The 15376-nt window shown below is 53.5% G+C and overlaps 1 protein-coding gene across 1 annotated transcript; it reads right to left on the bottom strand.

The window, feature by feature from the left end:
- Positions 1-664: 664 nt before the first annotated feature.
- On the bottom strand, positions 665-15370 carry LOC147086605 (aminopeptidase N-like). The gene is made up of 4 exons (XM_085978370.1): positions 15212-15370; positions 9672-9812; positions 6213-6291; positions 665-1428 (listed from the first exon to the last, which is right to left on the bottom strand). Exons 1-4 carry the CDS (start codon positions 15295-15297, stop codon positions 1279-1281), a joined length of 456 nt encoding a protein of 151 aa, XP_085834496.1. The 5' UTR covers positions 15298-15370; the 3' UTR covers positions 665-1278.
- Between the last annotated feature and the right edge of the window lie 6 nt (positions 15371-15376).

The raw sequence follows: 15376 nt of genomic DNA, 5'->3' as shown, positions 1-15376 counted from the left end.
CCCCAGCATCGAAGCTTTGACCACGCTCGATCAGCTCCGATGGACAGGTCACATCGTCCGCATGCCTGATACGAGACTCCCAAAACAAGCGCTCTACTCGGAGCTCCGGCACGGCAAGAGAGCCCCAGGTGGGCAGAGGAGACACTTCAAGGACACACTCAAAGCCTCCTTGAAAAAGTGTAACATCCCCATCGACACCTGGGAATCCCTGGCCCAAGACCGCACAAAGTGGAGGAGAACGTCCGGGAAGGCGCCGAACACATCGAGTCTCTTCGCCGGGAGCAAGCGGAAGCCAAGCGTAAACAGCGGAAGGAGCGCACATCAACCCAAGCACCCCACCCACCCGCCCCTTCAACCACCGTCTGCCCCACCTGTGACAGAGACTGTAGGTCCCGCATCGGACTCATCAGTCACCTGAGAACTCATCTCTAGTGTGGAAGCAAGTCATCCTCGGTTCCGAGGGACTGCCTAGGAGATGTTTAGATACTATTGCATGTCTGGTATGTTTAAGAAACCCGTGATACACAACAATCAATGTTTAACCACCTTATTGGTTTGGGGGAGTCATTTATAAATAAGAACCGAACATGTCTCTGAGAGATGTGAGAATCTGATGGATAAATACCAGTTTCACTTTACATAACTCTTGGGGGAGAATGAAACGCACTGGAATACACGTGAATTTTAATAAATATTTCATCGCACAGTGTCCCGCCGAGTAAGAAATGAAGGAACCCGGGTCCTCTCCTCGCTACTCATTGCTCTCGGCTTCTGTAGGTTCTCGCGGGTGTCCAGGAGAGCGGAGAAGGTTGTCCAACAGCTGCACGCACTCCTCCTTCCGTCAAGGCACAAGCTCAGGAGAAGACCCGCCCCCCACAACCCCCCGCCACCACCAGGCATTGGTCGGACCGGGGGGGTGGGGGGTGGACCCATGCGCCGGCGCGTTCGACACCCAACGAGGAGACACCAGCGGAACGCTCGCTCGCCGATGGACCTCTACTTTCTGCTTGGCATCCGCCCAGCCACCTTGTGAGGAGCGCTGGCGGTGGGCGGAGGGGAGGTGGCGGGGGGTGGGGGGGAAAGAAAATTGGCCGTGGTAACAGGGAGAGCGGTGGGACGTGGTCCTTCTCGTAGCACTCAAGTGCTTTAGGCGTCCGACCAACATTGATGGACTTGCCCCATCGAGCGGGACGAGGCAGCCAAGCCAAGAAGGGTGTGGGTTGCGGGGCTAGCTTGGGGCGAGGGACAAGGGGAAGGAAGCGCGTACTCCCATGCTCTTCACAGATTGTTATTAACCCACTGGTAGATTTTCCCCTCGTTTTCCTTTCTCCACTCGATGTAGGAGGCGGTCCTCTCGATGGCCTTGTCCATGATGCGAGCGACAAGAAGAAATCCAGTCGCCTCATTGGTGGCTTTGAACTCCTTCAGCTAGAAACAGAAGAACATAAGAACGTAAGAAATAGGAGCAGGAGTCGGCCACACGGCCCCTCGAGCCTGCTCCGCCATTCAATAAGATCATGGCTGATCATCGACCTCAACTCCACCTTCCCGCCCAATCTCCATATCCGTTGATTCCCCTTGAGTCCAAAAATCTATCGATCTCAGTCTTGAATATACTCGAGGACTGAGCCTCCGCAGCCCTCTGGGGCAGAGAATTCCACAGATTCACCGCCCTCTGAGTGAAGAAATTCCTCCTCATCTCAGTCCAAAATGGCCGACCCCTTATCCTGAGACTGTGACCCCTGGTTCTAGACTCTCCAGCCAGGGGGAAACATCCTCTCAGCATCTACCCTGTCAATCCCCCTCAGAATCTTGCATGTGAAGCATAGAAACCGAGAAGCTAGGAGCAGGAGTCGGCCATTCGGCCCCTCGAGCCTGCTCCGCCATTCAATGCGATCATGGCTGATCATCCAAATTCAGTACCCTGTTCCTGCCTTCTCCCCATATCCCTTGATCCCTTCAGCCTTAAGAAATATATCTAACTCCTTCTTGAATATATTTAATGAATTGGCCTCAACTGCCTTCTGTGGTAGAGAATTCCACAGGTTCACCACTCTCTGGGTGAAGAAATTCCTCCTCATCTCAGTCCTAAATGGCTTACCCCTTATCCTTAGACTGTGACCCCTGGTTCTGGACTCCCCGCCATCGGGAACATCCTTCCTGCATCTAGTCTGTCTCGTCCTGTTAGAATTTCAATGAGATCACCTCTCATTCTTCTAAACTCCAGAGAGTATCGGCCCATTCTACACAATCTCTCATCATAGGACAGCCCTCTCATCCCAGGAATCAATCTAGTGAACCTTCGTTGCACCGCCTCCAAGGCAAGTATATCCTTCCTTAGATAAGGAGACCAAAACTGTGCACAGAAGAGGGAGGATCATTGTCCACCAAGAATCAAGGCATTTCTCTAAGTAAAAGAAATAACCTGTGTTTCTATCACGCCGATCATGACCTCGGGACGAACCAAAGCGTCTCGCAAGCAATGAAGTTCGTTTAAAGCGTTCTAATGGAGGAAACACGGCAACGCGTTTTAAAAAATCGTTCCTGGGATGTGGGCGTCGCTGGAAAGGCCGGCGTTTATTGCCCATCCCTAGTTGCCCCTTGAGAAGGTGGTGGTGAACCGCCTTCTTGAACCGCTGCAGTCCGTGTGGTGAAGGTGCTCCCACAGTGCTGTTAGGGAGGGAGTTCCAGGATTTTGACCCAGCGACGATGAAGGAACAGCCGATATATTTCCAAGTCAGGATGGTGTGTGTGACTTGGAGGGGAACTTGGAGGTGGTGGTGTTCCCATGCGCCTGCTGCCCTTGTCCTTCTAGGTGGAAGAGGTCGCGGGTTTGGGAGGGGCTGCCGAAGAAGCCTTGGCGAGTTGCCGCAGTGCATCTTGTAGATGGTGCACACTGCAGCCACGGTGCGCCGGTGGTGGAGGGAGTGAATGTTTAAGGTGGTGGATGGGGTGCCAATCAAGTGGGCTGCTTTGTCCTGGATGGTGTCGAGCTCCTTGAGTGTTGTTGGAGCTGCACTCATCCAGGCAAGTGGAGAGTATTCCATCACACTCCTGAATTGTGCCTTGTAGATGGTGGAAAGGCTTTGGGGAGTCAGGAGGTGAGACACTCGCCGCAGAATACCCAGCTTCTGACCTGCTCTTGTTGCCACAGTATTTATGTGACTGGTCCAGTGAAGTTTTGGTCAATGGTGACCCCCAGGATGTTGATGGTGGGGGATTCGGCGATGGTAATGCCGTTGAATGTCAAGGGGCGGTGGTTAGACTCTCGCTTGTTGGAGATAGTCATTGCCTGGCACTGGTGTAGCGCGAATGTTACCTGCCAATTATCAGCCCAAGCCTGAACGTCGTCCAGGTCTTGCTGCATGCAGGCATAGACTGCCTTGTTATCTGAGCACTGGGCTACAGTTGCTGGGGTAATGGCCGCCCTCTGGTACCTCACCAAACTGACCAATCAGTCTTCATGTGTCAGCTTGGTGAGGGTCAACGGGACCTTTGACCTTCTGCCAGCCTCTCAGCAAAGCCCAATGATCCATCAGCCATTGTCTGCACGCTCACACTCTCCAGCGGGAGCCACGGGATAGCGATCAGGAGGTGGAAGCCAGGCTGGTCCCCACCCTGGCCCGGAGATTGCAACATTCCCCCGGTAACGTGACTGCCATCCGATTTAACCACGCTCGTAAATGTGCCGCGCCACGATGTCACTGCCTGAACCTAGCCCGTCACGGGTTCTATTTATTTTTTGGGACCAAGACACCAGCCAGTGGCTCAGTGGGCAGCTCTCTCTCTCTCGCCCCTGAGTCAGAAGGTCATGGGTTCGAGCCCCCACTCCAGAGACTTGAGCCCATAATCCAGGCTGACACTCCCAGTGCCAGTACTGAGGGAGCGCCGCACTGTCGGAGGGACAGTACTGAAGGAGCGCCGCACTGTCGGAGGGGCGGCACTGAAGGAGCGCCGCACTGTCGGAGGGGCAGTACTGAGGGAGCGCCGCACTGTCGGAGGGGCAGTACTGAGGGAACGCCGCACTGTCGGAGGGGCGGTACTGAGGGAGCGCCGCACTGTCGGAGGGGCGGTACTGAGGGAGCGCCGCACTGTCGGAGGGGCGGTACTGAGGGAGCGCCGCACTGTCGGAGGGGCAGTACTGAGGGAACGCCGCACTGTCGGAGGGGCGGTACTGAGGGAGCGCCGCACTGTCGGAGGGGCGGTACTGAGGGAGCGCCGAACTGTCGGAGGGGCAGTACTGAGGGAGCGCCGCACTGTCGGAGGGGCGGTACTGAGGGAGCGCCGCACTGTCGGAGGGGCAGTACTGAGGGAGCGCCGCACTGTCGGAGGGGCAGTACTGAGGGAGCGCCGCACTGTCGGAGGGGCAGTACTGAGGGAGCGCCGCACTGTCGGAGTGGCAGCACTGAGGGAGCGCCCCACTGTCGGAGGGGCAGTACTGAGGGAGCACCGAACTGTCGGAGGGGCAGTACTGAGGGAGCGCCGCACTGTCGGAGGGGCAGTACTGAGGGAGCGCCGCACTGTCGGAGGGACAGTACTGAAGGAGCGCCGCACTGTCGGAGGGGCGGCACTGAAGGAGCGCCGCACTGTCGGAGGGGCGGTACTGAGGGAGCGCCGCACTGTCGGAGGGGCAGTACTGAGGGAACGCCGCACTGTCGGAGGGGCGGTACTGAGGGAGCGCCGCACTGTCGGAGGGGCGGTACTGAGGGAGCGCCGCACTGTCGGAGGGGCAGTACTGAGGGAGCGTCGCACTGTCGGAGGGGCAGTACTGAGGGAACGCCGCACTGTCGGAGGGGCGGTACTGACGGAGCGCCGCACTGTCGGAGGGGCAGTACTGAGGGAGCGCCGCACTGTCGGAGGGGCAGTACTGAGGGAACGCCGCACTGTCGGAGGGGCGGTACTGAGGGAGCGCCGCACTGTCGGAGGGGCGGTACTGAGGGAGCGCCGCACTGTCGGAGGGGCAGTACTGAGGGAGCGCCGCACTGTCGGAGGGGCGGTACTGGGGGAGCGCCACACTGTCGGAGGGGCAGTACTGAGGGAGCGCCGCACTGTCGGAGGGGCAGTACTGAGGGAGCGCCGCACTGTCGGAGGGGCAGTACTGAGGGAGCGCCGCACTGTCGGAGTGGCAGCACTGAGGGAGCGCCCCACTGTCGGAGGGGCAGTACTGAGGGAGCACCGAACTGTCGGAGGGGCAGTACTGAGGGAGCGCCGCACTGTCGGAGGGGCAGTACTGAGGGAGCGCCGCACTGTCGGAGGGACAGTACTGAAGGAGCGCCGCACTGTCGGAGGGGCGGCACTGAAGGAGCGCCGCACTGTCGGAGGGGCGGTACTGAGGGAGCGCCGCACTGTCGGAGGGGCAGTACTGAGGGAACGCCGCACTGTCGGAGGGGCGGTACTGAGGGAGCGCCGCACTGTCGGAGGGGCGGTACTGAGGGAGCGCCGCACTGTCGGAGGGGCAGTACTGAGGGAGCGCCGCACTGTCCGAGGGGCAGTACTGAGGGAACGCCGCACTGTCGGGGCGGTACTGAGGGAGTGCCGCACTGTCGGAGGGGCGGTACTGAGGGAGCGCCGCACTGTCGGAGGGGCAGTACTGAGGGAGCACCGCACTGTCGGAGGGGCAGTACTGAGGGAGCGCTGCACTGTCGGAGGGGCAGTACTGAGGGAGCGCCGCACTGTCGGAGTGGCAGTACTGAGGGAGCGCCCCACTGTCGGAGGGGCAGTACTGAGGGAGCGCCGCACTGTCGGAGTGGCAGTACTGAGGGAGCGCCGCACTGTCGGAGGGGCAGTACTGAGGTGTCGTCTTTCGGATGAGACGTTAAACTGAGGCCCCGTCTGCTCTCTCGGGCGGACGTAAAAGATCCCACGGCCACTATTGGAAGAGGAGCAGGGGGAGTTCTCCCCGGTGTCCTGGGGCCAATATTTATCCCTCAACCAACATCACTAAAAACAGATGATCCGGTCATTATCACATTGCTGTGTGTGGGAGCTTGCTGTGCGCAAATTGGCTGCTGCGTTTCCCACATTACAACAGTGACCACACTTCAAAAGAAAGTACTTCATTGGCTGTAAAGCACTTTGGGACGTCCTGATGTGGTGAAAGGCGCTGGAGAAAGGCGAGCCCTTTCCTTTAACGTGGCGGTTTCAAATCGCATCAGGGCGATGACTGTCGCGCACGCGCGGAGAGAGAAGAGAAGCTGACAAACGGTTCTGACCTCCTGCAGGTCCTCAGCCGTGGAGAATCTGGCGGTCACTCCCTCGAGTAGTCCCACGATCGCCTCGGCAGTCATGAACCTGGTCGTAGAATATGGAGTCTGGTCAGTCAACAGAAAACACATCAACTACGTGCATTTATATAGCGCCTGTAACGTAGTAAAACGTCCCAAGGCCCTTCACAGGAGCGATTATCAGACAAAATTTGACACCGAGCCACATAAGGAGATATCAGGACAGGTGACCAAAAGCTTGGTCAGTGAGGGAGGTTTTAAGGAGCGTCTTAAAGGAGGAGAGAGAGGCGGAGAGGTTTAGGGAGGGAATTCCAGAGCTCGGGGCCCAGGCGGCTGAAGGCACGGCCGCCAATGGTGGAGCGATGGAAATCGGGGGATGCGCAAGAGGCCGGAATTGGAGGAGCGCTGAGATCGCGGAGGGTTGTCGGGGCTGGAGGAGGTTACAGAGATAGGGAGGGGGGGCGAGGGCCATCTAGGGATTTGAAAACAGGGATGAGAATTTTAAAATCGAGGCGTTGCCGGACCGGGAGCCAATGTAGGTCAGCGAGCACAGGGGGTGATGGGTGAACGGGACTCGGAGTTAGGATACGGGGGCGGCTGAGTTTAGGATGAGCACAACAGGTGTTGTTGGAATCTAAGAGGGAGATTTCATGAACCCGATCCCCACTCCTGGGTGCAGAGCTTTGTCCAGTGGGAGCGCTTCTCAGGAACCTGGCCGAGGAGGTCAATGGACGATCGTACTGACCTCTACCCCCTCATTTCCCATGAGCGCTTTCATTGTCTGAAGCTCTGCTCCGGGGTGTGAGCAGGTCTGAATATTTACTGCTTCAGGCAGCCATCGATTAACCTTACTACGTTGTGGGGGTTCTCCTGTCCCTGCCTCAGCTCATCCGCTGCTGAAACCTTCATCGCTGCCTTTTCTACCCCCAGTCTCGACTATTCCAACGCACTCCTGACCGGCCTCCCATCTCCATAAACCTCAGCTCATCCCAAACTCTGCTCGCCCCGTGTCCTAACTCGCCCCGAGTCCCGTTCACCCATCACCCCGTGCTCACTGCCCCGTGTCCTAACTCACACCCAGTCCCGTTCACCCATCACCCCCTGTGCTCACTGCCCCGTGTCCTAACTCACACCCAGTCCCGTTCACCCATCACCCCCTGTGCTCACTGCCCCGTGTCCTAACTCACACCCAGTCCCGTTCACCCATCACCCCCTGTGCTCACTGCCCCGTGTCCTAACTCACACCCAGTCCCGTTCACCCATCACCCCCTGTGCTCACTGCCCCGTGTCCCAACTCGCACCGAGTCCCGTTCACCTGTCACCCCCTGTGCTCACTGCCCCGTGTCCTAACTCACACCCAGTCCCGTTCACCCATCATCCCCTGTGCTCACTGCCCCGTGTCCTAACTCGCACCCAGTCCCGTTCACCCATCACCCCCTGTGCTCACTGCCCCGTGTCCTAACTCACACCCAGTCCCGTTCACCCATCACCCCCTGTGCTCACTGCCCCGTGTCCTAACTCACACCCAGTCCCGTTCACCCATCACCCCCTGTGCTCACTGCCCCGTGTCCTAACTCACACCCAGTCCCGTTCACCCATCACCCCCTGTGCTCACTGCCCCGTGTCCCAACTCGCACCGAGTCCCGTTCACCCATCACCCCCTGTGCTCGCTGACCTACATTGGCTCCCGGTCCGGCAACGCCTCGATTTTAAAATTCTCCATCCTCGTGTTCAAATCCTTCCTCCCAATCAACCCCGCCCTATCTCTCTAATCTCCTCCGGCCCCCACAACCCTCCGAGATCTCTGCGCTCCTCCAATTCTGGCCTCTTGCGCATCTCCCGATTTCCATCGCTCCACCATTGGCGGCCGTGCCTTCAGCCGCCTGGGCCCCGAGCTCTGGAATTCCCTCCCTAAACCTCTCCGCCTCTCTCTCCTCCTTTAAGACGCTCCTTAAAACCGACCTCTTTGACCCAGCTTTTGGTCACCGGCCCTAATATCTCCTCATGTGGCTCGGTGTCAAATTTTGTCTGATAATCGTTCCTATGAAGCACCTTGGGACGTTTTACTACGTTGAAGGCGCTATATAAATGCAGGTTGTTTTATTATTAATTCTCGGGATGTGGGCGTCGCTGGCAAGGCCGGCATTTATTGCCCATCCCTAATTGCCCCTTGAGAAGGTGGTGGTGAGCCGCCTTCTTGAACCGCTGCAGTCCGTGTGGTGAAGGTGCTCCCACAGTGCTGTTAGGGAGGGAGTTCCCAGATTTTGACCCAGCGACGATGAAGGAACGGCCGATATATTTCCAAGTCAGGATGGTGTGTGACTTGGAGGGGAACTTGGAGGTGGTGGTGTTCCCATGCGCCTGATGCCCTTGTCCTTCTAGACGGTAGAGGTCGCGGGTTTGGGAGGTGCTGCCGAAGAAGCCTTGGCGAGTTGCTGCAGTGCATCTTGTAGATGGTACACACTGCAGCCTGCTCGCTTTCCCACCCAGCCCCCTCTGCCCCGATCTATTCCCCTCCTCTCTCCTGGTGGAATGGAACATGGAATGCATGGGCTATTGAGGCAGAGACTGTAACAACATTTAAGGACAAGGAATTGAGCAGGAAGAATCTAAAAGGATACAGGGCGATAGGATTACAGCAGACAGTTCCAGTTGATGAGCTAGCGCTAGTAACAGCAGGATGGGCCGAATGGCCTCCTTGGGGGCTGTAATTTCTATTTATTCTGTGACCGGTCAAGGCCCACATTGCCGGACACCACCAGTGTTCGAAATAGCCGGAGACAAAAGGAGGCAGGAAGGGGGTTGTGCAGGTTGTTACAATGTGACGCGGGGAGGGGGGAGATGTTGAGCGTGACCACCCCCTGGGACTTGGAACCTCCTAGTGGGACTTCGCGGTGCTGAGGCGGTGATGGCCGGAGATCTATTGAAGGGGTGGGGGTTGGCACATAGAAGATAGGAGCAGGAGTAGGCCATTCGGCCCCTCGAGCCTGCTCCGCCATTCAATGAGATCATGGCTGATCATCCAAATTCAGTACCCTGTCCCTGCCTTCTCCCCTTATCCCTTGTTCCCTTTAGCCTTAAGAAATATATCTAACTCCTTCTTGAATATATTTAATGAATTGGCCTCAACTGCCTTCTGCGGTAGAGAATTCCGCAGGTTCACCATTCTCTGGGTGAAGAAATTCCTCCTCATCTCAGTCCTAAATGGCTTACCCCTTATCCTTAGACTGTGACCCCTGGTTCTGGACTCCCCTGCCATCGGGAACATCCTTCCTGCATCTAGTCTGTCTAGTCCAAAGGTCTACCAAAGGTCCACTCTTCGATAGACCTTCTTCCGTCACCAGCCCCCGAGGCTGGTCGGTGGACCTCCTGGACCATATGGGGTAGGACTGGTGGAGCCGGAGGGAACCAACATCATGGGCGATGGCGAGCCACCAACCAGCTTACTCTGAAATGATGGAAGTCCAGTTGGATTTGATGAAGTCCCACGCAGGTTTCTTCCCGTTGATGTTCTGGGCAACCAAGGTGATGGTGGCCAGGGCGTCCTGCTTCTTAATCTTCCAGGGCTTCATGGCGAGCGACAGGTATCTTTAGAGAGAGAGAGAGAAGCAACATGGAATCAGAGGCACCGGAACCTCCACCACAGCCTAAACCCGCCGAGCGATGCGTCCTGCGGACAGGTCAATCCTAGCTGCGATGGGTACTTAGAAAAATGTATTCATTCTCAGGATGTGGGCATAGAAACATAGAAGGTAGGAGCAGGAGTAGGCCATTCGGCCCCTCGAGCCTGCTCCGCCATTCAATGAGATCATGGCTGATCATCCAAACTCAGTACCCTGTCCCTGCCTTCTCCCCATATCCCTTGATCCCTTTAGCCTTAAGAAATATATCTAACTCCTTCTTGAATATATTTAATGAATTGGCCTCAACTGCCTTCTGTGGTAGAGAATTCCACAGGTTCACCACTCTCTGGGTGAAGAAATTCCTCCTCATCTCAGTCCTAAATGGCTTACCCCTTATCCTTCGACTGTGACCCTTGGTTCTGGACTCCCCCGCCATCGGGAACATCCTTCCTGCATCTAGTCTGTCTAGTCCTGTTAGAATTTTATAACTTTCAATGAGATCCCCTCTCATTCTTCTAAACTCCAGCGAGTATAAGCCCAATCGACCCAATCTCTCCTCATACGTCATTCCTGCCATCCCAGGTATCAGTCTGGTGAATCTTCGCTGCACTCCCTCCGTGGCAAGAACATCCTTCCTCAGATAAGGCGACCAAAACTGCACACAATACTCAAGGTGTGGTGTAAGGCTTGCAAAATGTTACAGATTCCCCCATACCAAGAAAAGGAGAGATTTTGGACCATTTTTTAAAGAATGTTGGGCTAAAAAGGACTTAAAATCAACACCCCAGGATTTTTGGCCATTTTAAAAGTCATGTCCAGGCCTGTGGAAAAGCTAACCAAAGGAACTGGGCTGGGCACTATGGGACAGACTGTTTGAATATTGGAAAAGGCCAGATTGTCTGAGAATGTTCTGGGCCATCCCAGTCATTCTACATAAAGACAATAGGCCCACGGAAGGACAGTTCCCGCCGAAACCTACAGGGCCATCAAGAACATGAATAATACAATACATGCCACGAATCAACAAAAGAGACTCTGGCCCCAGCAGGACAAGACAATCGAACAACAGTTTAAACCGCTCACAGAGACACTTAAACTGATTTTGAAGCAATCCCGAAACCAGTTAAAAGTCAATTAGAAATAGATGGGACCAGCCCTGAAACTCGCTAAGAATTTTAAAACTATTAAAGTTAACGAGCCCGCCCAAAATCTAACAAGATTAGCAGGCTTCGTTTAGTATAAACTAAAGACCTGTCTCCACAAGAGTTTAGTTCGATCAGTTCGATCAGTACAGTTCAGTCAGAGAATTGAAACAGCGGCCAGTGAATTGAAGTCAACAGTACAGTTCGGACAGACACAGACAGAGGCACAGCTCATTCGAAAGACATCAGCCTCGGGACAATCAATCGACGGAAGGACAACAGAAGGAGAACGGAAAGGAATCGCGGCAACCAAGGGCCCCACGAAACAAACAACCAACAATATTACCAACAACCAGGTAATACTGGGCCACCGCGACCAACAAGAAACCAACTCGGAAGAAACCGAAGGTCTGCAAGTTTTTCCCAGTCTACAAACTATTCCTGCGTTTGGTGAGCGTTTCCCTGGTCCTCTGGAATCCAACCTAGTTAATAAAGTGGGATTGGGAGGGGTAAGGTATTTTATCTATTGTCATTCTCCCTCGTATATTCCGAAGGGTACTTAAGGAAGTGGCCCGAGAAATAGTAGATGCATTGCTGGTCATCTTCCAACATTCGATGGAATCTGGAACAGTACCCATGGATTGGAGGGTAGCTAATGTTACCCCACTATTCAAAAAATGTGGTAGAGAGAAAACAGGGAATTACAGACCGGTAAGCCTGACATCGGTAGTGGGGAAAATGCTAGAGTCCATTATAAAAGATGTAATAGCAGAGCACTTGGAAAACAGTGACAGGATCGGACAAAGTCAACATGGATTTACAAAAGGTAAATCGTGCTTGACTAATCGACTGGAATTTTTTGAGGATGTAACTGGTAAAATAGATAAGGGAGAACCAGTGGATGTGGTGTATTTGGACTTTCAGAAGGCTTTCGATAAGGTCCCGCATAAGAGGTTAGCGTGTAAAGTTAAGGGGGCAAGGTATTGACTTGGATAGAAAACTGGTTGGCAGACAGAAAGCAAAGAGTTGGAATAAACGGGTCTTTTTCCGAGTGGCAGGCAGTGTCTAGTGGGGTACTGCAGGGATCGGTCCTAGGACCCCAGCTATTCACAATATATATTAATGATCTAGACGAGGGAACTAGATGTAATATCTCCAAATTTGCAGACGACACAAAGCTGGGTGGGCGTGTGTGCTGTGAGGAGGATGCCGAGAAACTCCAGGATGATTTGGACAGGTTGGCTGATTGGGCAGAAGCATGGCAGATACAATATAACGTGGATAAATGCGAGGGTATCCACTTTGGTGGCAAAAACAGGAAGGCAGATTATTACCTGAATGGCAATAGATTGGGAGAAGGGGACGTGCAACGAGACCTGGGTGTCCTTGTGCACCAGTCGCTGAAGGTAAGCATGCAGGTGCAGCAGGCGGTTAAGAAGGCAAATGGCATGTTGGCTTTTGTAGAGAGAGGCTTTGAGTACAGGAACAAGGATGTCTTGCTGCAGTTGTACAGGGCCTTGGTGAGACCACATCTTGAGTATTGTGTGCAGTTTTGGTCGCCTTATCTGAGGAAGGATGTTCTTGCCATGGAAGGAGTTCAGCGAAGATTCACCAGACTGATACCTGGGATGGCAGGAATGACGTATGAGGAGAGATTGGGTCGATTGGACTTGTACTCGCTGGAGTTTAGAAGAATGAGAGGGGATCTCATTGAAACTTATAAAATTCTGACAGGACTGGACAGACTAAATGTAGGAAGGATGTTCCCGATGGTCGGGGAGTCCAGAACCAGGGGTCACAGTCTAAGGATAAAGGGTATGCCATTTAGGACAGAGATGAGGAGGAATTTCTTCACCCAGAGAGTGGTGAACCTGTGGAATTCTCTACCACAGAAGGCAGTTGAGGCCAATTCATTAAATATATTCAAGAAGGAGTTGGATATATTTCTTAAGGCTAAAGGGATCAAGGGATATGGGAAGAAAGCAGGAACATGGTACTGAATTTGGATGCTCAGCCATGATCGCATTGAATGGCAGAGCAGGCTCGAGGGGCCGAATTGCCTACTCCCGCTCCTATCTTCTATGTTTCTATGTTACCCAGCCTCGGCCTATATGTGACTCCAGTCCCACAACAAGGCGGTTGACTCCTAACTGCCCTCTGCAGTGGGCCTAGCGAGCCCTCTCTCAGTTTGTATCAAACCCGCTCCCAGCGGTTCAAGAAGGCGGCTCACCACCACCACCGTCTCAGTCGATTTAAAGACAGTGGTGACCACACGGGATTGATTTTCATCTTTCGTGCTTGGGCGCTAAGCAGTGAGGCCGAGTGAGCCATGCGAGCTGTAAGGGACGGAGTACCCGGTCAGGAGTGTTCATAGCAGTAGGCCTGAAGCCTGAGGCCTAGTGAGCAAGCTACAAAAGGGAAAGTCTTGCTTGACCAACCTTATTGAATTTTTTGAAGAGGTAACAGAGAGAGTAGACAAGGGTAATGCAGTAGATATAATTTATCTGGATTTTCAAAAGGCCTTCGATAAGATACCCCATAATAGACTAATGAACAAGGTCAGAGAATGCGGAGTCAGGGGACAAGTAACAGAATGGATTGCTGGCTGGCTTCAGGACAGAAAGCAGAGAGTAGGAGTAAAGGGCAGCTATTCACAGTGACAGAGGAATGAGCGCTGGGGCCACTGTTCACAATTTATATTAACAATTTAGACTTAGGAATCAAAAACACAATTTCTAAATTTGCGGATGACACCAAATTGGGGGGATAGTCAGTACTGAGGAGGACTGCAACAAATTACAGGAGGACATTAATAAACTTGTAGAATGGGCATAGAATTAGCAAAAGAAGTTCAACACAGATAAATGTGAGGTACAGGAAACTTTCGATTAACCGGCCCCTAAATAACCGGAATGCTCTATCCACCGGCAAAATTCAGGAGTCGGTTCCGTTAACTTTTATTACTTTTATTACTTTTTAAACTCCATTTGTTGCTGTGCAAGGGTGTAGCTGCAGCTGTTGCTAAGCTACAGAGACGCTTGCAACTTGTGCCCATTGTTCTGAAGCTGTTACAGGGTTTGTTGCTTTAGACGGAGCTCTGAGCTCTCCGTATCTTTTACTATAGCGTTTGGTTATCCGGAATTGTTGATGAACCGGCACCACGTCGGTCCCGTCCGTGCCGGATACCAGAAAGTTTCCTGTATTACATTTTGGTAGGAAGAATAGGGAGGTCACTTATCACTTGGAGGGTGCGAGTCTGGGTGGGGTAGAGGAACAAAGGGATCTCGGAGTACAAATACACAAATCACTAAAAGTTGCGACACAGGTTAGCAAGACCATAAAAAAAGCAAACCAAGCACTAGGGTTTATTTCTAGAGGGATAGAATTGAAAAGTAGGGAAGTTATGCTAAACCTGTATCGAACCTTGGTTAGACCGCACTTGGAGCACTGCGTGCATTTCTGGTCGCCATATTATAAAAAGGATATAGAGGCACTGGAGAGGGTGCAGAGAAGATTTACAAGGATGATACCAGAAATGCGAGGGTATACCTATCAGGAAAGGATGAACAGGCTGGGTGTGGCGGTACCACTGTGGCGATCTACATTAACCGCTACATGGGTCTCTTTTCTCTTGAAAAAAGAAGGCTGAGGGGTTACTTAATAGAGGTCTTTAAAATGATGAAAGGTTTTGATAGAATGGATACAGAGAGAATGTTTCCACTTGTGGGGAAGAGCAAAACTAGAGGCCATCAATATAAGATAGTCACCAAGAAATCCAATGGGGAATTCAGGAGAAACTTCTTTCCCCAGAGAGTGGTGAGAATGTGGAACTCGCTACCACAGGGAGTGGTTGAGGTGAATAGTATAGATGGATTTAAGGGGAAGCTGGATAAACACATGAGGGAGAAGGGAATAGAGGGATATGCTGATAGATTTAGATAGGGAAAGACGGGAGGAGGCTCGAGTGGAGCATAAACGCCGGCATGGACTGGTTGGGCCGAATGGCCAGTTTCTGTGCTGTATATCCGATGTAATCCCATGTAATGTAATATTTAATTGGTCAGGAGTGAAGTGTTCATAGCCGGAGGCCTAATGAGTGACAGGAGCTGTAAGGCACGGAATACCTGGTCAGGAGTTAAGCTTTCATAGTGGTAGGCCTGAGGCCTGAGGCCTAGTGACTGACAGGAGCTGCAAGGCTTTGTGCGTGTGGTGTGCGGCGTACCTGGTCAGGATCGAGGAGTTCATACTGCAGGCCAGGCTGTATCGCAGAGTCTGGGCCTCCGCGGCGCTAGGGGCCAACTCAAACATCCTCCAGGCAAAGTCCCACTCAGCCTCCCCACCCTCGGAGACCGACCGGCAGTATATCACCGAGCGGAGGCTGGGAGGG

Source organism: Somniosus microcephalus, unplaced genomic scaffold (genome assembly GCF_052327205.1).
Source record: "Somniosus microcephalus isolate GS21.2 unplaced genomic scaffold, FLI_Smic_1.0 unresolved_chr7, whole genome shotgun sequence".
NCBI lineage: Eukaryota > Metazoa > Chordata > Chondrichthyes > Squaliformes > Somniosidae > Somniosus > Somniosus microcephalus.
Note: the sequence above shows the minus strand (reverse complement) of the source record. Positions and strands in the feature narration are given on the sequence as shown.

Excerpts from the sequence above, each read along its gene's own strand:
- LOC147086605 (XM_085978370.1), bottom strand. The coding sequence starts at position 15,297 with ATGTTTGAGTTGGCCCCTAGCGCCGCGGAGGCCCAGACTCTGCGATAC. Across the intron at positions 9,813-15,211 it reads AACTCCTCGATCCTGACCAG|ATACCTGTCGCTCGCCATGA; the intron begins GTACGCCGCACA and ends CTCTCTCTAAAG. Across the intron at positions 1,429-6,212 it reads CGGCTGAGGACCTGCAGGAG|CTGAAGGAGTTCAAAGCCAC; the intron begins GTCAGAACCGTT and ends TTCTGTTTCTAG.